This window comes from Myiozetetes cayanensis, unplaced genomic scaffold (assembly GCF_022539395.1).
Source record: "Myiozetetes cayanensis isolate MyiCay16 unplaced genomic scaffold, myiCay2020 scf5-8, whole genome shotgun sequence".
In the NCBI taxonomy this organism is placed as follows: domain Eukaryota; kingdom Metazoa; phylum Chordata; class Aves; order Passeriformes; family Tyrannidae; genus Myiozetetes; species Myiozetetes cayanensis.
In genome coordinates this window covers 83,562,320-83,585,902 of record NW_026087742.1, presented here as the reverse complement: position 1 = coordinate 83,585,902, position 23,583 = coordinate 83,562,320, and the positions used below count along the sequence as shown (strand labels likewise).

Here is a 23,583-nt window from a genome sequence, read left to right as displayed (position 1 = left end):
TGGCTCAAACACGTTGTGAAATTACTGGTTTGGTAGTCTGGGCATCCTCCACTTATTAGTTGATTTAAATTAGAAAATAGTTTCAGTCCATTTCCAACCCCCTAAATGTGATCTTAGGTGTAATGCCACTTCTGCTGTAGTAATAGAAAGAATTCTGGTGGGAATGTGCCACAGAAGAGGAAAAAAACACTTGTAAAATTTAGATTACAGCTCCCCCTGTTGGGCTTTTACAAGAGTTGTCACATAAAAAAAGCATTTAGGTTAGTCTTGTCGAAATTTAATTCAGGAAAATCCCCCTTTCCACAAGCCTGACATAAACGTGCAGTGTTTTATGATATTGCTTCATATTAAATACTTAAATACTGAGATCTTAGAAGGCTGAGAAGGCAAGTGTGGAAATTTTATACTAGATTTAATCTGAAAAATTGTTACAACTAATGATCCTTTTCTGTTGAGTCTTCCAGTGTTACCATTCCCAGAGATGGTGAGGTTTCCTCTGAAATCCGCCCTTTTGATAAAAGTTGTATTTGGAGCATTTGGAATTAGGCCTTGGTGGCAGCCACTTGTTTCAGATACACTCAACTTAATAGGTGTATGTGTATGTACAGTAGGATCCATCGTGATTCCATTAAGAACCATGAGGAATTTGAATTGGAAAGAATTTTTTACATTCTCAAACCTAGGAAAACTTAATAAATTTCTCATTTTCCACATGGTTAAGAGCAATACTTGGGAAACAGGCATAAAACACAACACCTCATAATTTCAGTACATGCTGTAATTTTTGTTGAATTATTATATAAATATTTGAAGTAACAAACAATGCATGGAACTGTAAACACAAAAGTAAGTTAATGTTGCAGGAAACTTCCTTCAGTCCGACAGCTTATATGCCTTCACATCTAAATAGAACTATGTTAGAATGTAAAGTTCTTAGCAGTAGGAAATTGTGATTTTAAAAACTCCTAGATGCAGAAGGTAACTTAAAGAAATGTCAGTGTTGTTTGCTTTGGAAATTTAAAAATTACTAAAAGGAAAAGAGAAGGTTCTTAACACCGGGGCTGTTGTGCAGTCACAATGGATATGCTTTACACTGTAAACAAGTAATACCAGCACATGTTCTAAAAAGAAACCAGGGTAAAAATAAAAAGATTACTTTGATCTCTTTGATCACTTGACTCATTTTAAGGTGAAGAAATCACAAAAGGATTAAGTGAAGGCCAGATTGTGCCTTTACTTTTTGAAAGCTTTGCTCTGCATGAATATTAATGCTTGTGTGTGAAATAATTTCAGCATAATGATTTCAATATCTGTTCTCCAAGGCGTGCTATGGAATCTTAAAAGTACCCGAAGGGAGCTGGCTGTGTCGCACCTGTGTCCTGGGAATACATCCTCAGTGCCTCCTGTGTCCCAAAAGAGGAGGTGCCATGAAAGCTACCAGGACAGGGACCAAGTGGGCACACGTGAGCTGTGCTCTTTGGATTCCAGAGGTAAAAACCTGATTTCTGTCTCTGTCCTCCTCCTTTCTCGTTCCCTCCTCTGCTTTTTTGTGTTCTCGTGATTTAAGGTATCTGTCTGGCATAATACTGGACTTTACTCTGATGGGTCTCCACACTCTGTGAAGACTGGGAGAGAGACCAGCTTATGTTCCATTAATGAGTCACTTTGTCACCTCGATTTACTCAGCAGTCACTTCTTGGTGTCATTATGGTACCTGAGTGATCTGTGAGAAAGGGTTACTGATGTAAGCTACCTCTTAAAATGCAGCTTTATTCTCTCTTGTTTTTGATAAATTTGTGTGCTCAGATACACATATAATTTGCACAAATACCTCTACTTTTTTTTTTTATTTTTTTTTGTTTTAATTATTTATTTAAAGAACCCCTTTGGCATTATTTCTATAGGACGCATGCTAAGATTTGTAGTTAAGGTTTCTTTGAACTAAAATTTTTCTGAACAGTGGGGGAGATGTGACTTTTTATCTGTTATATTTTATAAGTAAAGGCCTTTTTGATATATTTACGTATACATATATGGAGAGCTTCATTATGAAGTTTTACACTTAATTTTGAATCAAGTTTAGCATCACAGTATAATCCTGTAAAATGGAATGCTCACTTGGGTATATGGAGTTTGCGCTTTATTTTGCACTTGGAATATTTATGCTTTCTTTCTGGTAAGATTCACAAATCCATTTGGGTGTGAGGCAGTAGCCAGATATGTCAGCAGTGTGGCATCAAGGATACCGTATTTTCTGAACCTTCTGTTCCTAAGTGCAGCCAAGCCTCATGCGTGTAAAACTTTGAGGAAGATGTTTGGATTCTGGGTATTTTTTTTTAACTTAGCAACTAGATGCAATCTGTAATTCCTAGCTGTCTTGGGTATATATCTGCTTTTTAAAGAGGTTGTCTTTGAAGTTACACTCTTCCTTTCGGGCCTCCTTGTAGTTCCTGGCGTGTCTTCCACCTTCAAGGAGAAAGAATTTGAAAAAGAAAACCCACAGATTTATTTTCAAATTGAAAAAAAAAAAAATATCACTTGTCCTCCTGCACTTAGGACGTGACTTGACTGGAAGCTTTCCTGGCTCTGAGCAGACTGGTTTTTCCTAAAAGGTCCTTTCTGCCTGTGAACAGCCTTGCTGTTCTTGCTAGCAGAAGAGGAACAGTGAGGTTTAAGAAGCAGGTGACAGCAGGGCAGGAAGCACACACTGGCTTCCTGCCTGCCCACCTCCTTCTGATGAGGGAGAGAAGCCGCTGGGAGAGCACCCAGGTGGAAGAACTTGAATCCAGCTGCTTCCATAGCCCATTCAGTGACTCCCAAGCCTTGGGCACCTCCTCCCCTTCACACCAATGCCAAGTGTGTTGGATGTAGTGAGGAGGTGCTACCTGCCAGTAGGGATGGGAGATGCCTCTTGGATTCATTCTATCTCTCAGGCTTGTGCATTGTCACTTGTAAAACAATTGAGTCACCAGAGAAACCTTTGTGAATCTCTGCTAAAATGGCATGCCAGTGCCTGTCTGGAGAGTCAGTGTGGCTTTACGTGCTGCAGGGGGGAAGAAAGACCTAGAGGCTGGAGACCTATGTATGGATGCTTTAGGGGAGAATGTATATTCTCATATTTTTCCCCTCCTCAAGATAGTATCATGCTGGAACTCCCCAAAAGAAACAGATGAATTATAAAGTTGTCCTTTCTTCCTGTGACCCTAACAAAGTGGAACAAGGCAGAATGCAGAAAGGAAGGGGCTATAAAACATATCTATCTTGTACCAAAAGGTTCAAAGAGGCTTTGTGAGTCACCAAGTGTAGTCTAGCATTGTTGCAGTCATTTGCAGCAGGTATTTTCCTTCATTAATTTATGTGGCACTGTCTTAAAATGTTTTTTTCCTTCCTACCTTCCTTGTGATTTAGTGGTATTTAAAGACTTTCTTGACCCTTACTGATTGGGATGTTTGAAGATTTTTACTTTCCAAAGTGTACTCATTGTTGGTTTATAACCATTTATTCTTCTGCCTTTACTGTCCTTTAGTGTAAATGTGTGGTCTATTTCATGTTTTCTTAAAAGGCATTCTTCTATTTAAGAAAAGGAAACACTGATACCAGAAAACCTATACTGAGTGTTTTGAAATTCAAAGTCCTTCTCTACCTTAGATAACCCATTACAGTTACATCCTCTGTCAGTCAGTGTGGTGTTAGCTGAAGCAGAAAATGATAGAGGAAAGATAAAATTGCCTATCCTGTTGTGAGTGGCCATACTCAAGGCACTGACCTGCCCTTCCCAGCCACTGACGTGGATCTTTGTGCACTGGTGCACCTGTTGGTGACAGGTTAGCAAGGAAGCAGAGGACAGCAGGGGGACAATCGTGTGCATGACAGTTGCAGATAGCAGACTTCACAACCCATTGTTTTCACTTCCTCACACTCTTAAAACTTCTTCAGAGTATAGCAGTCAAGATGTAACCTGATGCAAGGTGAAGAAATAGAGAAAACGGCTACATCTTAATGGCAGATGGATAGTTTCTGCCTTGGGGTGGGAGTTTTTGGGGAATGAAGAAGTTGGCCTGTTTGCTCCCTGGATCCCTTCTGAGTAGCAAAGTTCAAACAGACTTTGCCTTGACTTCTCTGAGTATCAGAAACATGCAGATGGCACGAAGCCAGTATAAATAAATTGCACCTGACTCAGTAAGTGCCTCTTTGTGCTTTTACAAAGTGGGGTAATATAAACAGCCAGCATTACAAGCTGAATGGGCAGTATTTCCAGTATAAATGTTTCTTGACCTCATGAGTTTCCTCTGGGGAAGGAGCAGGGAGAGCATTAAGGAGGCAGAGAGGGACAGGGAAGAGATCTGTGTCAATTCCCAACTCCTGCTGGGAAGCACAGTGGAAAGCTGGTATTACTCAGTCTCCAGAAAAAAATCACTGAAGATTCTGGTTTCTTTTTGAAAAGAATGTAGACAACCTGACAAGTTGATAAAATCCCTTAATTCCTAAAGGAAGTCTTGCCTCTTAGTGTAGTGGTAACAGTCAGTCTTTGTACAATATTGTTTCAGAAACACCTGCATGACTTGTAACCAGCTGTGTTTTGAGCAAGGTGAAGTTAGGTTCATGAAAGGCTCTTTCCTTTGGGAAGCAAAAAAGCTACATTTGATGATGTTTAAAAGTGCTGGACATGATTTGTTGAACTATAGGCATTTCAGGGATAGCCTTGTCAATTTTCCACCAATTTACAGGAAGGCCACAATAGGTTCAATTGCTTCTCATCTCTACCTGATGAGGGCATCACATATTGCCTAGTGTTCTCCTTCTTGTCTAATAAAACCTGAACCCTTTCTAAAGCATCTCACTGTCTTCCTAAGGAAGACTTTCAGAAGTGCCACACAGCAGATTGACTGTATTCCAAAAGATGTGGGTTTGCAGTTGGAAGATGAGAGGGTGAAGTACTGTAACAAACATGTATCTTATTTGAGTCAATTTATTCATTAATTCATGAACTGCTGATCAACTGTTTTTTTAAATGTGGAAATGATGAACCAAGTTATCTCTTGAAAAGCTGTTTCTTCCAGCTACTGAAATGATCTTTAAAGCAGTGCATGATAAGGAGAGAGTAGCAAAAATACTCTGTTTGAGCATAGCAACTATGACTTAGCACTGCTATCTTTGGGTAAGTCTACCTCACTGAGGAGGTCTGCTGAAGAAGAGCCTTTCCTCCTGAGGGATTAAGCAGGTTTTAAAATGAATATGTGCGTCAAGTCATTGATGATGTGCCCCCAAAGAAAAGCTGGGAAGTTCCGCTTTGTCTACTAGCTCTTGTAAAGTCACCGCTTTAATTATCATGTGTTAAACTAATTCATATAACCTGGATGTCCCTGCATGACTCCTACTGTGGAGATAATCTGTGAAAATTACTGTAGCATAATGCTCTTAAAGTTTAAAAAAAACAAAACAAAATAATTGTTCTAATCTCAGCCTTAACTGTTTTTCTTGTGTTGTGGGCCATGATATCCCAGCATGGGAGCAGCCAGATCACCAAGGGCTCACTCCACTGGCAGCTGAAATCTTTTTGCATATCTTGCAGCTCACTCAGGGATAGAGATGGGGGGATTATCTTTGGCCCTGCCTCTTCCTCCTGTTCTGAGGGCTCTGATTCCTCTTCATCCCTCACTCAGCAAACTGATTTGGTCTTGGATTTCTAGGAGCGACTGCTACCAGCTTGGGTTGTTTCTCTGGTTCAGCTGCAGTTTGAGTGGCTTTGGTGGCTGTTGGTCTGCTTTCCTCCTCCTCCCTCTGAGGGTGCTGTCTAGTAACAAGCAGTGCCTAATAAACAGTAAACAGGGCCCAGCACAGTGCATAGCTTTGCACCTCTCTGGAACTTGCCACGGCATTTTTCTTTCACATGTTTTATCACTTTAACAGGGTCCTGTAGTTGGTCAAGAGTGAACTTCAAACCACTGGAGGAGAGAAGTCCTCCAAATACTGGCCCATGCCCTCCTACATTTCATGCCACTTATGACTATCCACCCTCAGGGCAGATCTCTAAAAGACCTTCCTAAACTTCTGTAGCTCTAAACATGGTGTGGACTGGGCTGAGGAGACCTGGCAGACTTAGCAACAAGATAATGCTTTCCTTAACATCCAAAGAAAATTAAAATTTCTCAAAAGCTGTTGTAACAGGTCTGAAGGAGGTAAAAAGGGGGTGAAAAGCTGGGAAAAATCATCCTGCTCTGTTCTCCCCACAGACTGGGTACAATTATTAATGGACTCCAAGAGGTAGCGCCTAAGGTAGGGGCAGGAGAGCAACACTGAAGACACATCCCAAACAACCCTCCTTGTCCTTGATGTTATCTTGACATAGGCTAATATCACACAGTACAGCAACAAAGCAATCCTGATCCCTCTCCCTGCTCTCAAAAAGAGCACTGCGATGAGCTCATATTGCATATATGGAAACATATACAGGGTTAGGTACCACACCCACATGAACAGAGCAGGCAACATTGTGACCAGTGATTCTGTACCTAATACAGCAAATGCTTAGATAAACTTTGTTTCCAACCCACTCTGGGCAGATCTGTTGTTGTCTCAACCTTCTGTGTCCCACATTGGGTGCCAAATAAAGGCTGTCACGGTTTAGGAATGGTATTCCCCAATTAAGTGTTCCCACTGAAACACTCCAAACCATGTGCCACTTGCTCACTCCCCCTTCCTGCTCCCCTTCCCCTGCAGCAGGCTGGAGAGAATTGGAGGTACCAAAGGTAAAGATTACAGGGTGAGATAAGAACAATTTACTGGAAGCAGCAATGGAATAAGAAAAACAAACAAATGGCTATACTATCATTAAAAGAAGGAACCAGCGCGCTATCTGACTACCACATTTACCCTGAGTAGAAGAGAGCCCTTCCCCCTATCCCCAGAAAATGATGTGAGGGTGGTATAGAATAACCTCTGGATCCTAGCCATGTCCCCTGCTAACTACTGCAAAAATTAACCCTGTCCTTACCAGAACCAGGACACTGGTTCATAACAAAGAATGATGTAGATGACTCAAGTGTTTTGAAGAATTGCAACTTTGAGCCACCAGGTTAAATTAGTATCATCCACACTATGGTTTGCACGTGAGATCTTTTGAGGTTCCTTGCTGACAAGTGTGAGCACATGGAGATCTTGCAGCAAGAGAAATGTGAGGGTGTTTTGCTTCTTCTGGTATTAATAGAGAGCTTGTTTTTATTGCTTTGGTAACTGTTTTCCGTGATGATTTTTTTTGTTTACAGGTTAGTATTGCTTGCCCAGAAAGGATGGAGCCAATCACAAAGGTGTCTCACATTCCACCAAGTCGATGGGCTCTAGTGTGTAGTTTATGCAAACTGAAAACTGGTGCTTGCATTCAGGTATGTACTTGTCCTGTAGTGACTCTGCAGGGTACGTCTATGTCACAAGGGCTGTTTGGGTATTGCGTTTTGTGTTCAGAGGTGCTTTACAATGCAGATGACCACTGAGTAGATATCTACTTCTTCATAGTTCTTTTCTATCAAATTAGTTGACTAGCACAGAGATTTAGGAATTAGCCTGGATTGCTTTTCTTTTGAATGAGGCTGAGATGTCTAAGAGCCACTGCTATGTGCATCAGAGGTGGACAGAAAACTCCTTCTGTTGAACACTTTGCAAACAAGAAAATACTAAATTTGGTGAAACCAACATCAAAGGCATCAACAGATATTTTTAAGACTGTGTAGAAAATAGGGTTTTGTAGGAATGGACTTTCATGTAATTAAGATAATTATGTCCTTCTTTTCTGGTTTGTTGTTTCGTTGTTAGTAATTGAGGGTTTTTGTTTTGTTTTGTCTGCAGTGTTCTGTGAAAAGCTGCATCACTGCCTTTCATGTCACCTGTGCCTTTGAGCATAGCTTAGAAATGAAGACTATCCTGGATGATGGGGATGAGGTCAAGTTCAAGTCATACTGTCTAAAGCACAGCAAGAACAAACAGAATTCGTTGCCTGATGTTGAGGAGCACCCCAAGACCGTGTCAGAGCAGAAGCAAACAGAGAGTGAGAAAACGAGTTTACGAGCCCAAAAACTCAGAGAGCTGGAAGAAGAGTTTTACTCACTAGTTAAAGTGGAGGATGTTGCAGCAGAGCTGGGCCTTCCTAAACTTGCTGTAGACTTCATCTACAATTACTGGAAATTAAAGCGAAAAAGTAACTTTAACAAACCATTGTTTCCTCCCAAGGAGGATGAAGAAAATGGCTTGGTGCAGCCAAAAGAAGATAGCATTCATACCCGCATGAGGATGTTCATGCATTTGAGGCAGGACCTAGAGAGGGTAAGAAATTAACTGGTAAAATTTTGAAAAACTATTTGCAGGTGAGCAAGGTCTTTGTTTGTGGATGAAAGTGGGAGTGGGGAAAACAAAGGGAGATGATTTTAAAAATAACTATTTAAAAGATTTAAAAAAGGTAAGGCCTTCAACTTCCATTTTTTGATATGCTGCACTGCCTGCTGCAGACTTTCAGAAGTTGTCCCTCTGAGTCCATTGAGATTCAGTGTGAAAGAAGTGCTTCCTGATTTGCTTAGAGGTTATTCCTTTATATATTTTAAGATGCATGTTTCTGTGCACAATGTACATATTTGATAACTGACTCTCTGATTTCAACTTCAATTGAGTTAATGTTTAAAAAAAATGAGGTCTTTTAGCACTCACCTGCATGGTTTGGAGTCAAGTAGGTGATATCCTAAGTGGTTAAATTCTGTGGTGACTTTTTGACTCCACACATGCAGAAGCAGAATGCTGGGCCTGTACTCGTACCACTTCCCATGACATCTGGTTCAGGAGTCTTAGTCACATCTCTTCCTCTGGTGTCAGGTTGTCCCAGGTAGCAGGCAGACGGAGTAACTCCTCACTCTCTAGACCTAGATGTTCTCACTGCCTTAGGTCCTACAGATAATTAGCGGTCTGAACATAACCCACCGTGTCTGCTGCTGCTGCTCATGGCTTTACTGAGAAGGAGGTAAAGGAAGTTATTTTTTTTGTCAGTAGCTGGCTGGGTTCTTACCAGATTGCCAGCTAGACGGTAGTTTGGAAATAAGGAATCCATCAGCAAAAATCAGAGCAGGGATATATTAGGAAGGTGTACAGAGTGCATTTTTCTGGCAGCTGATGGAGGAGGAAGCCAGACTTGTTACCTCTCAGAGGCTACCAATTAGGTTGGCCTGTTGGGTAGTGGTCAGCTGCAGTTTTCAAGTGCTTAGAGATAGGTAGGAAGTGTAAAAAATAAAATAGATGTGCTAAATGTGATGAGGAGAGGAGTAGCAAAAGCAGGAGAGAGGTAATAGCGTTGTAAGAAAAAGGGGAAACAGTACTGGGGAGAGAAAAACATGAAAATACAGGGAGATGAGTGTTGGAGCCAAGATTTGTACTTGTCAGTGGAACTGTTGTCTTGAATCTAGTCATAATCAATCTCAGATCTTTTCCAGGACTACTTTGGATATGGAACCTTATTTTAAAAAAGAATTAAAATCCCATACGGTACTTCAGATGGAGGGTTGGTATTTTGGGGTGGGTCATTTTTTATTTTTCAAGAGACCATTTCAAGCTTTTATTTGATAAATGTTTGCTTTGTATCAAATCTTGTTGAAATTGATGCCCTTGTGGAGGTGATTCACAGTTTAAAATGCCTGTCTCAAAGTTTTTGAACTTCCCATGTTATAAGATATTTCTACTCTGTTTTATTTTGGGATAAATATAAATTTGGGAATCTTGGAATTTTGTTTTGGGGTAGAGAGGTACCAATTCTGAACAGATGGAACTGAATGCTGGGGAAAGAACGTTTGGCAGATACCTTTGAACCAATCCTTACACTGTTTCTCTGTTTTGAAAGCACTTTTAGATGTTTGTCAAGAATTTTCAGTGCCTTTTCCTATTCTGATTACATTAGATGAAAATGTTGCTATTAACTCAAACAAATAGTAAAAGTAGAATTATGTGGAACTGAATCACAGAACGGTTTGGGTTGAAGGGACCTTAAAGACCATCTAGTTCCAACCCCCTGCCTTGGGCAGGGACACCTTCCAGTGGACCGTGTTGCTCAAAGCCACATCCAGTCTTGACCACTTCCAGGGATGGGACTCCTGCAACTTCTCTGGGCAAGCTGTTCCAGTGCCTCACCATGTTCACTGTAAAAATGTCTTCCTTATGCCCAACCTGAACCTACCTTCCTTCGGTTTAAAAGAATTGCCCCTCTCTCTGTCACTACAGACTCTCGTTTCTCTTTCTTATAATCCCTTTTTGTATATTGGAAAGCTTCAGTGAGGTCTCCCCAGAGCCTTCTCTTCTCCAGGCTTAACAACCCAACTCTCTCAGTCTTCAGAAGAGAGAAGTTCCAGCCCTCTAACCATTTTTGTGGACCTCCTCTGGACCTGGTCCAACAGGTTCATCTTGCATTGGAAATGCCAGAGCTGGATGCAGCGCTGCGGATGGAGTGTCACCAGAGCAGAGTGGAGGGACAGAATCACTTCCCTTGACCTTCTCCCATTCTGCTTTTGCTGTAGTCCAAGATAGGTTTGGCTTTCTGAGCTGCAAGTGCACATTGACAAGTCCTGTCCAATGTTTTTACTGACCGTTATCCCCAGGTCTTTCTTAGTAGGGCTGCTCCCTATCCATTCACCCCCAGCCCACATGGATCCTTGGTATCGCCCTGACCCAGGAACAGGACCTAGCATTTGGCCTTGTTGAACCTTAAGAGTCAGTGCAATGGAGTCAAAAAAGAAACTGGTAAATGGGTCAGCCAAAATGAAAATATATTCTGTTGTCTTGTGAAATGTATTCAAGGTGTGCACTGAATTGACAATTTATTAAAAAAAGAAAAGGATTTTTTAAAAAATTGATGGTTATGTATGTTAAGTAATATCCACAAGAACTTTGCCAAGGGATTTTGCACATACTGTTGTTTTGATTTTGTTTATGATACACTTTTTAAGCTATGTCAGGATTAATTTTCTTATTGCCTATTAAGTCTCCTCTTATTCCTCCGTAGGTAAGAAATCTCTGCTACATGGTAAGCAGGAGAGAGAAACTGAAGTTGTCCCACAGTAAAGTACATGAACAGGTCTTCAATTTGCAAGTCCAACTCATTAATCAGGAAATCGCTGCAGGTAATCATATAAATGTAAAATATTTACAAATTCTGCCTGTATTTAAACTAAAACAGTGTGTTCTCTGTATGTTCCTGCGTAGTGTTTTTAACACATAAAACTGCCTTGAAAAGCTTTCCTCAAGTACTCCATCAGTGGAAGTAACAACACACAGAGAACTCTTTAATCTCTTAAAATATTTACTTGAATATTTCTTTATTTTTTGGCTGATTCTGGTATATGCCTGTTGCTTATTAGTCACTGTGGTATCCAGATAGCAGAAAGGAGCTGGTGGTGATCTCTTAGGTTTCTCCTTCCTTGGGCTACTGGTCGCTGGCACTGGTTCCTCACAGCAAGCTCTGCATTGGTACTTAGTTCTCCAGCTGAGAAAACTTTTTTTTCTTGCTGTCAGAAGTTGTTTCCTTCAGGCAAGAGAGAAGAGTGACTGATAGGAATCATTACTGTTCTCATGGTGCCTCATGAGCCAAAGAGGCATTTCTTAGCATACCATCTACAGTTGCTCTCCTTCCTTCAAAAAGAGTTTAAGTACTCTGGTTATTAATAGTGACTAGCAACTGTTCAGGAATGATGAGGTGCCAAACCCCACTCTGCCCTTCACTTTTATAGCAACTTTTTGAAATAAGGAGCACAACACTTCACAAGAGGAGAATATGCATTATAGTGTAATTACTGTGGGGTTTTTAATAGGGAGGGCAGCTGTTTTTCTGTGCCCAGTTAAGATCTCTCTGGTCTGTCAAAAAACGTATTTTTAATGACCAGTTTATGGTGAAGTCTTTGTGCTTTTTCTCTACCCCTGAAACATGGATAGGTTTCATTAGTACTGATAAGGTAGGTTTTTTGATCTGTTTTAAATCAGACTAGTACGCTGTGGAAGCCCCAGTACTCTGAAGCACTTTGGTTTTGTGTTAATGTACTTTAGTAGAAATGTCTACTAAATTTATTTTATGTCTTTACAAACACAAGTGATTTTTTTAATGGTTATTACAAAAGCTTGATAACTACTTTGCAATGGGTGCCGTATGAGCATAATATCATAACGACTAATATATTGGAGTGAAAAGACTTTTCAAGTGTAGAGAATTTTATAATACAAAGCGGAGAGTTGAACTAAATCCAAATAGAAGCTCAGTTTGAAGCATTGTTTTTTCTTCGTCCAAAAATGAATATGAACCTTTTTTTACAGCTTTGTTGGAACTACTTCAGTCATTATCTCAAAACTAGTTTAATTCACTGGCTGAAAGCCCTGTAAAAAGGGCACATTGTTGTTTTTAATGGAAATGCTTAAATGCTTACCTAAATTCTGAAGTGGTGGTTAATTTGGTACAGTTTTTGTTACCCCAGCTTCTCTTTAATATCCTAAAATAATTTCACGCTAATTGTTTGCAAATGCTTCTTACTGTTGCATGACCTTATAATGGACTATAAAACTTGTTACGGATAAAAACCCAAATTACCCATTTTAAAAATGCCTTTCTTTTTCCTGCTCCCTCATCTCTTTCTCCTGTAGGCCATACCCTGACAAGTGCACTAGAGAACACACTGTTCTACCCACCTCCCAGGATCACCCTAAAGTTAAAAATGCCCAAATCAGCACTAGGAGACTGCAAAAATAACTCGCTGAAGCCTGGCAACAGACCGCTTTCTCCTGACAACAACAGCACTGTTTACAGCAAACGGAGCGTGCCGATGTCAAAGGAATCATTTGAAATTAAAGCAAAATCCTACACCAGGTATCAGCACGACAGCAGAAGTAATGGGTTGCTGGCAGGGATTGGCAAGCCTCGGAGCGAGGCAAAGGATTGTGGCCCCACGCAGATGATGGAGTTTCATCGGGGTCAGCCGTCCGGGAAGCCTTTAGCGCTCCAGGCTGCCTTGCATGGACAGTCTTCCATTGGGAATGGGCGGGTGCAGCAGGAGAACTCAAGGCTGATGGCCAAGTCCAACGGTCTGATGGGCAGGGCTGGAGACGTGAGCCAGAGAGACAGCTCCAGCCAGACACCCTACGAACAAGAGTCCATGCTCACAGCTCACTTGGCCAGCCAGAGCGGTTTCAGAAAATCCACCATAGAACATTTTAGCCGGTCCTTTAAAGAGGCTACCAATAGTCTAGTGAGGACCACGGAAGATCTCCGGTGCTGTGAAAAGCCAACAAGAAGACTTGCAACAAAAGATCGCTTGTGGAGCAAGCAGACGCTTGAAGGTGCTCCATACCAGGACAATGATGGGTACTGTCCTGACTTAGAGCTGAGTGACTCTGAAGCAGAAAGTGATGAAAACAAAGAGCAAGTGAGGTTAAGACGAAGTAGCTCAGAGAGAGAAAGCCCAAGTAAGGACTTCGGAAGAGATTGTCACAATAGAAACAAAAAGAATATGATTTCTCACAGTTCGGTACAAAGGTGATTAGAAGCCCCCACGGGGTAATTCAGCCTTTATGTAGTCCAGTGTACCAGTGCAAAGCTCGTTATCAAAGGGTTCCAGAAAATATTCTAGGACCTATGTTAAGAAGAGCTGCAGTAGGGAATGGGGGGGAGGGGAGAGAAATCAGAGTAGTTCTGTTCAACTGTGAATTGGTTTGCAGTCTTCGCAAGGTTAGCTCAGTTGTCCACGAAGCCATGTGGAAATCACGTGTTTTACTAGAGGGTAACATCTGGGAGAGCACGAAGCGGTTAATCTTTGCATAAATTCAGGAACCCGCTTCCCCTTGCCAGCTTATGTGTGAGGCAGCGTGTTCATGTGAAGTCAGTCTTGTGATGGTGGACAGATTTTAAAGAAGTCCTTGCCTTGCTCTAATTTGTTGCAAGAGACTGCAAACGGACACACTGACACTGCATCCTTACAGCACCTGCAGCATGGCTTTGATCCAGCAATGCACTTGCGGATGTGTTAGGAGGTTAAGCATGTGAAAAGTCCTGCTGGTTTCCCCGGGAACGGTTGTGCTCAGATCTCCGAGCACATGCCGGTGTGCTCTGCTGGATCAGGCCCTAAGTGACTACTAAGTGAGGATCCCCTTCTGCAGGAGGCTTTGAACTGCAGTGGCATTTGCAGGCTCCTTGCGGAGGGTGGAAGCAGGCGTCGCTGGCGCTGCCAAACTTGCTGACCTCTAGACATGCCCCTGTTCCCTGCTTTTGCTGAAGGTTTTGTTTCTCTTCACAATAACGCGCTTATTTTGTAAATATAAAACTTCTAGTATTTCAGTTTTTTTAATCTCTGTACATAGTTGCTTGTTGTGGGATGCACTTGTAAATATTTTACCCAGCTAACAAGTACAGATGGCTAATTTTGTGGATAGTGTTTACAAAAGTAGGTGTACTACTTCAAAGAAAAATGCTATTTGACACTTACATTTAGGCAATCACCGGTGATGCCAGGTTCCTCTTGAAACTGAGATTTCTTATCCAGAGGTGTTTTTACCTGGTATTTTTAAAGTCGGCAGAATTTGAAATAATTTTTGCTGAATTTTTTTTGCAGGTGCAAATTTTCAACCCTAGTTGCCTGAACACAGGCATAGGAGCCTTCTGGCATCTAGGTCTGTAAAATTTTAGCCAATCATCATTTGAAATATGGGTTTTTTAATTGCTGAAAATCTACTATTTTATTAAGCTGCTTTTCAACCTCTGGATCAGTTGCTGTTTCCCAGTCTAACACATTTTTGGTGTGCCCTTTAAAATCAGCAATTGTCAAATAGTGACTAAATTTCAGCCAGTATTGAGGAAGTGAGAAGGGAAGGGAATCCCTTTCTGTTTGTTTCAATGACAGGGGGATTTTTGTTTAAATGCAAACTTAACTTCTTGTTTTCCAGATGATGTTGTGTTGATCAACAAAGTAACTGCACTGTTTTTCTCTGAAATGCTGTACATTTCATAAATACGCAACATCTTCTGTCCCCACATCACTGGCTGAAATGGCCCATAGGTTGTATAGGGCGTGTCATGCAGCTCCTTTCTGTTGAGGGTTCAATTTTGTCTGGAAACAAAAGGTGTTCCCCACCCAGTGTGAAGATGACTATGCAGAATCCAAACAGCAAATTGTTTTTCTTCATGGTTTTAATTTATTGCTTTTAGCTTGGGAAATGGCAACGACATTTTCAGATTTGTTTTAAACTTTGAAATCTCCCTAGTTGCAATAGGACTAGCAGGTCAGGGGCTGGAGGACTCTTCAGTAGTGAGATAATTAAAAAAAAGTATACTTGGCAAACTTGCTCTGTTTGCTTCATGCATCTTAATTTTTTTTTTTACTTTTTGATTTTATGTATATTTGTGTAATTGATCTTTCTAGAGCTGTATCTTCAAAATTATTTCTTTTGGTGTAAATATGCAGTAGCATTTTAGGTTTCCACATATTTTATTTTAATGGGAAATGCTTTGTGTTCTAAGCCATGGGTCATTCAGAAAAAGTAAACAAATATCTATTAATTTGTATTCTGGTTCTGATTCTCTTAGTTCTCCTTCAATATTTATTAGTAATCCTCTCTCACTGGTCTTGAAATTTTACGAAGCTTTTATTGGGAACACTTATTGGGAGGTCAGCAAAGTGTTCATATTATTTTGTGGCTGGAATCATATGACAGAAGAGAGGGAAAATGGTGCTTTAGCAAAACTCAGCGTTTCTGCTCTTCTGGGGTTATCAATTCAGTTGTTTCCAGTCTGGGCAATGGTTTTGCTAATTTTTACATGATCTTAATAAACATATGAAGGAGCCCTTGGTTATGTAGTTCTCAAGTATTGTCCCCAAAGTGCATTTGCTAGTTTTTATTGTGCGTTCGGTGGCTAACTGTTTGAAGTATTACCTCTTAACCTTATTTGTCAATTTTTTTTGTGTTTTTGCATTTTGTTTTATATATATAAATATATATATATTCAATTTTCCAAGATGGACTCGGTCTTTTTCAGATGTCCCCTTTTTACAAGTACTTTTTCATTAAATTATGAAACTGCTAACAATATTTTCATTTGTTGTGATTTATTCAGGGCTTTTCCCTCTATGTCTGGCAGGCTGTGAAACTCATCAGTACTGTGTCCATCAGGAGTAAATTATTTCTGCAGATCTGGCAATGCTTTAACAAGTTAAGTATCCAGGAAAACCCTTCCCCTTCAGCCTCCCAAAAAAGAGTCGCTGAGCATTAATTTGCTGTGTATAGCAAATAGTGCAAGCCTGGCTTTTGTTTCTGCCTAGCTGAGCAAATGTAGCAGACTATTTGCTGCCCTGGCCTCACTTTTCAATGTATTTGCTTATGCTGTAGTATGGCTGGTTTTCCCTGGCTGGACAAAGTGAGTTATAGAGGAAGAGCCGTAGCCAGGCCTTCTGTCTGATCCCTCTTCTTGTACACCCGCAGACATGCATAGCTAAACACAGCCCGCTATTGCCCTGTGTGTGCAAAGGGCAAATCAGTGCCAGCAAGTTCCCGGGTTGATGTTTCATGTCGGTTTTACATGGACTTTTGCTGTAGTTCCCCCTGCTCCCACAGGCCGGTGCTGTGATGTACCTTGCTGGCAGAGAGGAGCTGCTCCCTGTGCTAGAGCAGGGAAGAAGGCAAGGGGAAGAGGAAGGTGGAGAGAAAGGAGTGGGTGTAGCTGCACAACTGATCCCATAGCATCCCTCGTGCTCTGACCGGCTCTGCAACCGGCAGCATCCAAAAGAGAGATGGGGAATTGGCAATCGGGGTGTTGCAGGCAGCAGTGACCCTCCCTGCCAGCAATGGGTCTGGCAGCGGCAGAGTGAGTGGGAGGCTGAGCAGCCAACGTGCTTGTGGCCTGGTGTACGGGCAGGAGTGACTGAGCAGGTGCCCCAGGCGGGCTGGGACTGGAGCTGGAAATAGGCTGGGTGAAATGGAGCTCAAGTCCATCAGCTGAAAAGCAAACAGGAGGCAAAAAAAGGGGGAAAAGGGGGTAAAGATTCAGACAGAAGAGAAGAAAAATCAGCACTAGGAAGAAGCAGTAAGTGTTGGACTGTCAGCTGTTTTTCAGGACCAGGATTTCTTCTTCCCTGAAGGCAATCTTGCAACAGATTCCAGCAACAGACTTCCTTTTTTGACTTTCTGATTGGCAGCTTCTAATTTCCTATGCAAACACAGTCTGCTTGTGGTTGGGAAGTGGGAAAGACAAGAGCCAAGGAAGGAAATTGGTATACCCATTATTTTGGAAACAGTCGCTGTTGGTTTGTAGAGTCTTTTCAAATAAATGTGGTTCCTGGGTGATGGAAACTTGGGCCAAGCACTAACAGGGGCAGTGTGGTGATTCCCAGCACTGTCATTCCTGCATTTGTGTTTCTGTCCTAAGAGAAATGTTTCTCAGTTAGAATTTGCATATGTAATTTGTAGAATGTTTTCTTTGCACCGTGAATTCCAAACCACGGAAGGAGAAATTACAAACGTTTGGATATTAAATGTAAGCCTGAAACATTCACTTGATTTTGAAGTGGCACTGCTGATGACTAGGCCTGGATGTACAGGCTGTGCTGCAGACGCATGATGTGTGTCTGATACTGGGAGGGACCGAGTGTTACCAAGTGTTCAAAGCCTGCCTCTGTGAGCTGCAAAGATAATCCAGCGAAACCACTCGTTTTGATCGTTGGGAATTTTGATGATCCCAGTGCTTGTAAAGGTTTAGCACTGCAGGGAATTGACACATCTAGTAGGAAAACATGCTTTTGATGCGAATTAAGGAACAAAAGGAAGCTGCTTGCACAACCTGGGAGCTTGGCATGCGAGGGAAAAACACCGGGGAAGGGCAGAGATGGAAAACAATGGAGTGCCTCAATGCGGCTTCTTTAGGAAGAAGTGAAGACTCACAGAATTCTGGGTTCTGGTTTTGTGACAGATGCTGCGCTACTGCTGCTTCTGAACCTTGTGCCTGCTTCAGAGCTCAACAGGCTATTGCCCCTCCTGGGGTGCAGTTCTGCAACATATCCCTCTTGCAGAGTTGATCCTGGGATAACTGCTGCTAGGCTCTGCTCCTGACCAAGTCAGCACATCCGTAGGGATGTGACAGAAGTGGATTAAAGTGACTGCAAGCACAGCTTTCTGAAAGAAAATGTTACATAGCAGTGGGGGTAAGTTGTTTGAAAATAGCAGATGTGCATGCCTATTTCTGTTCCTCAATTTAACCCTTCTGCAGATGGCTTCGATAGGTTTGTGACTCCGTGGTTAAGGAGAAACAGCCTCAGATATTTGCTCATTAGTTTTTCTGCCTCTGTGCATACAGCTTCCACAAAATCTTTCTTTTTCCAGTAGGCTTCTTTTGTGTGGGACAGCCTCCTGAATCCACCTTGCCCTGCCCTTTCTCTGGGACTCTTCTTTTGTTTCAGGCTGGGCAGACCCTCCCTGCCTTCCTATTGCTTTCTCAGCAGCCCTGGAGCTGGGTACCTGCCTCGCCTAGGCTGCCTTATCTGATACATTGTTTTAAATCTCTGGGTAGGCTCCATAATGACACCTTTATGGTTTCTTTTGGCTTAACCATCCTGAAGACATTTTTTCCGGTTTCTGTTGTTTTTCCCCAGGTGCTGCCCCACCTGCTCTCACCCCAGCCAGGGAAGAGCGCTGGGCAAGGCAGGACACATTAGTGTGGACAAATTAGTGTGCTGAGGAAAGATTTAAAACCTAGCACAGCAACAACATTAAGGAAGGTGCTGTCAGAAAATCTCCTGGTCATCTGAAAGGTCTTGAGCCTGTGACACAGACATCAAGATATCACAGAATGGTTTGAATTGGAAAAGACCTTAAGGCTCATCCTGTTTCAATCCCCCTACACCTTCCACTAGACCAGGTTGCTCAAAGCTGCATCCAATTTCATCGTGAACACTTCTGGGGATGGGACAGCCACAACTTCTTTGGGCAACCAGTTCCAGTGTCTCGCCATCCTCAAGATATGCCACTCTTTATTTTCTGTGTTCTCAGCAACTGCAAGGAGTCCACTGGAGTAGTACCTATAAAAACAAAAGGTGTTATATGCCATTTGGGAAAATGGCTCTGGTTATACCTTTGGAAGTGCAGGCTCTAGTGAGGGATTGAGTCATCAGAGGGGGAAAAACATCCCTAAACTAGCCCACCCACTTCATCTGAAGCCACGGTGTCTGGTTGCATTCCTTTGTAGTTCCATCTCCCTTATCTCAGAAGGGAGGGCGGTGCTGAGTAGTTTGGGAATCCCTGTCACTGGCATTTTAGGCTCCATTTGCATCTGGTTGAATAAAGCCTGGCCAAGGTATTTTCCTTCCTTAGAACTGATGGCTCAGCTATTGTTCTGTTGTCTCCTCTAAAATGGATTAGGGGCACTGTCTTATTCTTTTCCTGATTATTCCTTCTAGAACAAGCCAGACATCTCTCCTGGCTTAAAGAAGCACAGAGGCCTAAAAGCTGATGAGCCAGGTGATTTTAAGATACTAAGAAGCAAGTTGTAGTTTACACTCGTTACAAATGGCTAATACATAAACCAGACTTTCCTCAAATTGTCTGTTTGTATGTGCTAAATTAAGCTCTGAACAGTCACCCTAAACCTGCAGTTAATTTGATTATTTTTGATTTGGACTAGGACAACTTGCATGCCTGTAAGCCACAAACACTGAAAGCACTGTTGCTAAATCAGCTACCTGAATGAAAGATGCTGCCTTCCCTGAAGTCCTGGCTCTCTTGCATGGCCTCTGTTGTGACTGTGATTCTGCAGCTGCTGTAGCACAAATCAATGCTCTTTTTTTTTTTTTTTTTTTTAACCTGAGGCAAGCAAAATGCAAATCCAGGTCATGTGGGGTATAGAATGCAGAAAAGTAAGGCATTAATGAAAAAATATCTTGGCTGTGTTCCACTGAAGAGTAGCGTTCTGAAGCGCCCTGTTGCCCGACTGCTCCTGGTGCAGAGCAAAGTCCTGCACAGGCACGGACTGGGAACTCTGAGCTTTGTGAGGCAGCTTCAGGTGGCAGGATCTGGCACTTGTGGGTGCTTCTGTGACAAAAGAAGCTGGAGGTGCATGTGTGACAGTGTGAGGGTGTTCATGAGAGACTTGAGAGACTGGCTGCGTTGGAAGGAGTCGTGATGTTTGCTCATAACATTACATTCTCAAGTAAGAGATGTTTTTTCATGAGCTTCCAGCCAGTACATAAGTTATGCTGAAAGAATTTGCATAATAAATTGTGATAAGTAGAGGGTACCGTTGCTGGTTCTGTGAGAGAAACTGGACTTTAAAGGCTAAATACTTCAATATGACTTCATGGTAATTTGGTGCAATCTTTCTTAAGATTCCCTGTTTGAGATTCTGAATCCATTCTGCATTAACTTGTGTGACAGCGGTGTTAGACACATAAATTAGTCAATGGCACAAGTTTGCTGCTGCCACCTTCTCCCAAGGAGACATTTGCAAACAGGAAAAGGGAGTACTTTGGCAAATGTTTGGACTGTTATGAGTGTTCACACAATTGTGATCATCCAGACTAGTAAACAGTTGAGACTTCTCAGCATTTTGATTTCTCCTGGACCTACTTATTGCTTACTAACAAATAAAAACTTGATCTGGACATGCAAGTCAATTCCAAGAACTATACTTGGCAGCAAACAAGTGCATGGCAGTGCTAACTCTTGCGTTCCAGCCAACTGATTGCAGTGACTGATTTTGTATTTCTGCCTCTGCTCTTGCTTGGTGTTTTTTGGTTTGGTTTGTCTGTCCATCTGTTCTCCTCCTCTTACCCCCCCCCAAAATGCCGTATCATCTGCTAGTGGTGAATTCTCATGTGCCCAAATGGATTTAACAGCAGGATTTAACAGGCTTACATTGAGGTAGTGGCTCTTTGGGCTCCACTGGCCTCGGCTGCACAGTCCCTGCTCTCGGCTGCACCTTGTCCGTCTGAAGAGAAGGGCTGACAGACTCCCTGTTCAGAGGCAGCTGTTAAGATACAGACATCTGATATGTGACATTTGCACTTCGTACTAGGCCTAAGCCCTCTCACCTTCCAGCAGCGAGGAGAGGACTAACAGTATTAAAACAAAAAGACTGAAGGTGACAGAAGAAAGAATACTCTAAAGATGAAGAAACGGCAGGATCAAGCTCATAAAAGGAGAGAAGAACAACTGTGACTTTTCAGGAATGACCATATGCACAAAACAATCTCTTTATAGCCCCTGAAATAATCCACCACCTCTTTTCGTCTACAGTCCTTAAGGGTGGGGGGATTTTTCCAGCTCTGTGGCACACTGGGCTGTTCTCCAGAACTGCTGAGCATTTCCTGACTGGCAAGAAGGGTGATGGCTTCTGGCAGGCTCAGGGAACCTGTAGGCTGGGGGAGGGTTGTGACTTCACCTTACAGGGCCTCCTGCATCACAGATCTACTCTTTCTGTTCTTCGTGGTTGTTAATGTTAAGATCCCACTTCCCTGCTCCCTGCAAAGCAGGAGGAGCAAGTATATGATGTGCCCTACCTCGTGGGATAAATGCTGACCTACCAACCACTTCCTTTGGAAGCCACGGAGGTACTGTGTGTACTCCCTATCAGTCAGATTTGGAAGCTGCAGAGTAGACACTGTGACTACAATGAAACAGTGGGAAGTTCCCAGTGGGGAAGGCTCAAGGAAGCACAGCCTTTGGCACCATCTCTTCTGTGCTCGTCTTTCCCACAGTGAACTTGTACTGGCAGAAGACCTCAGCTGTTGCTTTCTGTGAAGGCACCCCCCTCCATGGATTCCTCCCTGCTCCTACCTTTCAGCAAGCCTGGATTAGCCATTACAGAGAAGACAAAACAGGAGTACTGTCCTGTGTAACTAGAGATCCAAGCTCAAAATGTGTGGCACAGTTTGTGTTGTAGCCTGGTGCTCGCTGAAGCTGTTAATTTTCTCCCCAGGTGTGTGCCAACACACAGCTTGTTTTGATGCCTCCAAACCATGCTGGCAAATGCCTAAGTAAGTCAGCAAGGAGCAGAGAGACTGGTGAGGTGGGTTGAGGGTGTGAGTATCTCCTGCTGCTATCAGATTCAGTAAGCTGTTGCATTGTTCAAGTATCCCAAACGACCTCATACAGTGCAAGAATGATGGGAGAGCAGCAAACGTGGCTAAGCTTCATAAGAATCGATAATTGTGCTTCATTGTACTTAATGAATTCTTTGCATACATTTTTTTAAACCTCTGGATCTTCTTTCCTAGTTGTAAATATGTATGAAAGAAGGACGGATGTGACATTTGTTTCTCGGATGTTTTTCTGTGTTGGCAGTTGCTGATAATTTGCTTGCCTCAGATTTGAGATGAAATCCTTCTGTCAGTAGAGACAGCAACAGAGACAGAAAGAGAAAATTCAGTGCTGAGCACTGAAGTAATGCCATGCAAGCCTGTAAAATAGAAGCCTAGCTGCTCAGGTAAGGTGACAATAAGTTAATGAATATCACAGTAGTTGTCCCTTGAGAGAAGCCTACGGTCAGGTCATGTAGGCCGTGAACTTTCCAAATATACCACTAAAAGAAAAAAAGTGTGACCAAGTGAAGCCTGGGCTGTGAGCACCTGCTTTATGAATAAAGGCAACTGAGTAAAAATCTTTGACAGGAGATAATTGCCAAGAGGAGGGTGTATGTTAAGGAACAGATAAAATCTGTAACAGGAGTTGTGCAGGCGGCTTATCTGCTAAAAGACCAGGGTGGGTGCTATGCAATCGCTCCTGAGCAGTGCCCCTCAAATAATGGGGCTGCTACACGTGCCAGCTCGATACAAGAATCTGGATGGGGGAGAAGCGACTTTTGGAGCAGCCACGTCGATTCTCGTTTGCAGGGACAGTGGTGAGCCAGCCTGTGCCTGCCTGGTGCACCCTGAGTTGCCAGGAGGAGACACACAAGACATGGAGCAGTGAGACTGAAGTCACTTGACATCACTGATCCCTGCAGTGATGACCGAATCCAAGTCAAAAGGCAGTGTGTCATGGAGTGCTGAAGAGAAGAGCTGGGATTGCTTTATGATTTGAGGCCTGGGAGCTGGAGTGGTCATAGCACAGAGATAAGCAGGTGCAACAGAGAACTGCATCTGGAAATTTTGATTCCAGCTGTTTGCCTTGTGCCCTTGGAAGTCGTTGGGGCTTAAGAACACAGGGAGTAAAAGAAGGCATGGCACAAAGCAGGCCCAGGATTTCTGGATAACCAGGGAAATGCTGCAAGAGCTGTGGAGAAAGATCCCTAGTGCTGGAAGTTGCGGCCAAGGCCAAAGCACAGCAAGAAGGCAGACAGAAACCAGGCCTTTTGGGAATCAGCCTCTCGGGGAGCCAAGAAACTTTTCCCACCGCCATGAGAAACCTCTTCTCCCTATTTTTCCTCCCTGCAGCTCTTGGAGAGGGGGGAGCCGAGCCGCTGCTGCTGCTCAGGCAGCCGCCGCTCCCGGCTCCCCGCGCTGGCTTTCCAGCACGGAGCGGAGATGGAGCTTCCCGAACGGCCCGGCCTTCGCCCTCCCCGCCGGGCAGGACGGCCCGGCCCGGCCGGGGGGGGGGGCCCCG

General features: G+C 42.8%; 1 protein-coding gene across 5 annotated transcripts in view; it reads left to right on the top strand.

The window, feature by feature from the left end:
* JADE3 (jade family PHD finger 3) overlaps window positions 1-23,495 on the top strand; it is a 72,293-nt gene extending 48,798 nt beyond the window's left edge. For all 5 annotated transcript variants that reach the window (XM_050331600.1, XM_050331596.1, XM_050331597.1 and 2 more), the window contains 6 exons: window positions 1,323-1,490; window positions 7,266-7,382; window positions 7,843-8,316; window positions 11,027-11,144; window positions 12,652-18,191; window positions 18,639-23,495. In XM_050331600.1, the coding sequence (XP_050187557.1) occupies window positions 1,323-1,490; window positions 7,266-7,382; window positions 7,843-8,316; window positions 11,027-11,144; window positions 12,652-13,544 (1,770 nt within the window). In that variant the 3' untranslated portion in view covers window positions 13,545-18,191; window positions 18,639-23,495. The remainder of the gene's footprint in view (window positions 1-1,322; window positions 1,491-7,265; window positions 7,383-7,842; window positions 8,317-11,026; window positions 11,145-12,651; window positions 18,192-18,638) is intronic.
* The last annotated feature ends 88 nt before the right edge of the window (window positions 23,496-23,583 follow it).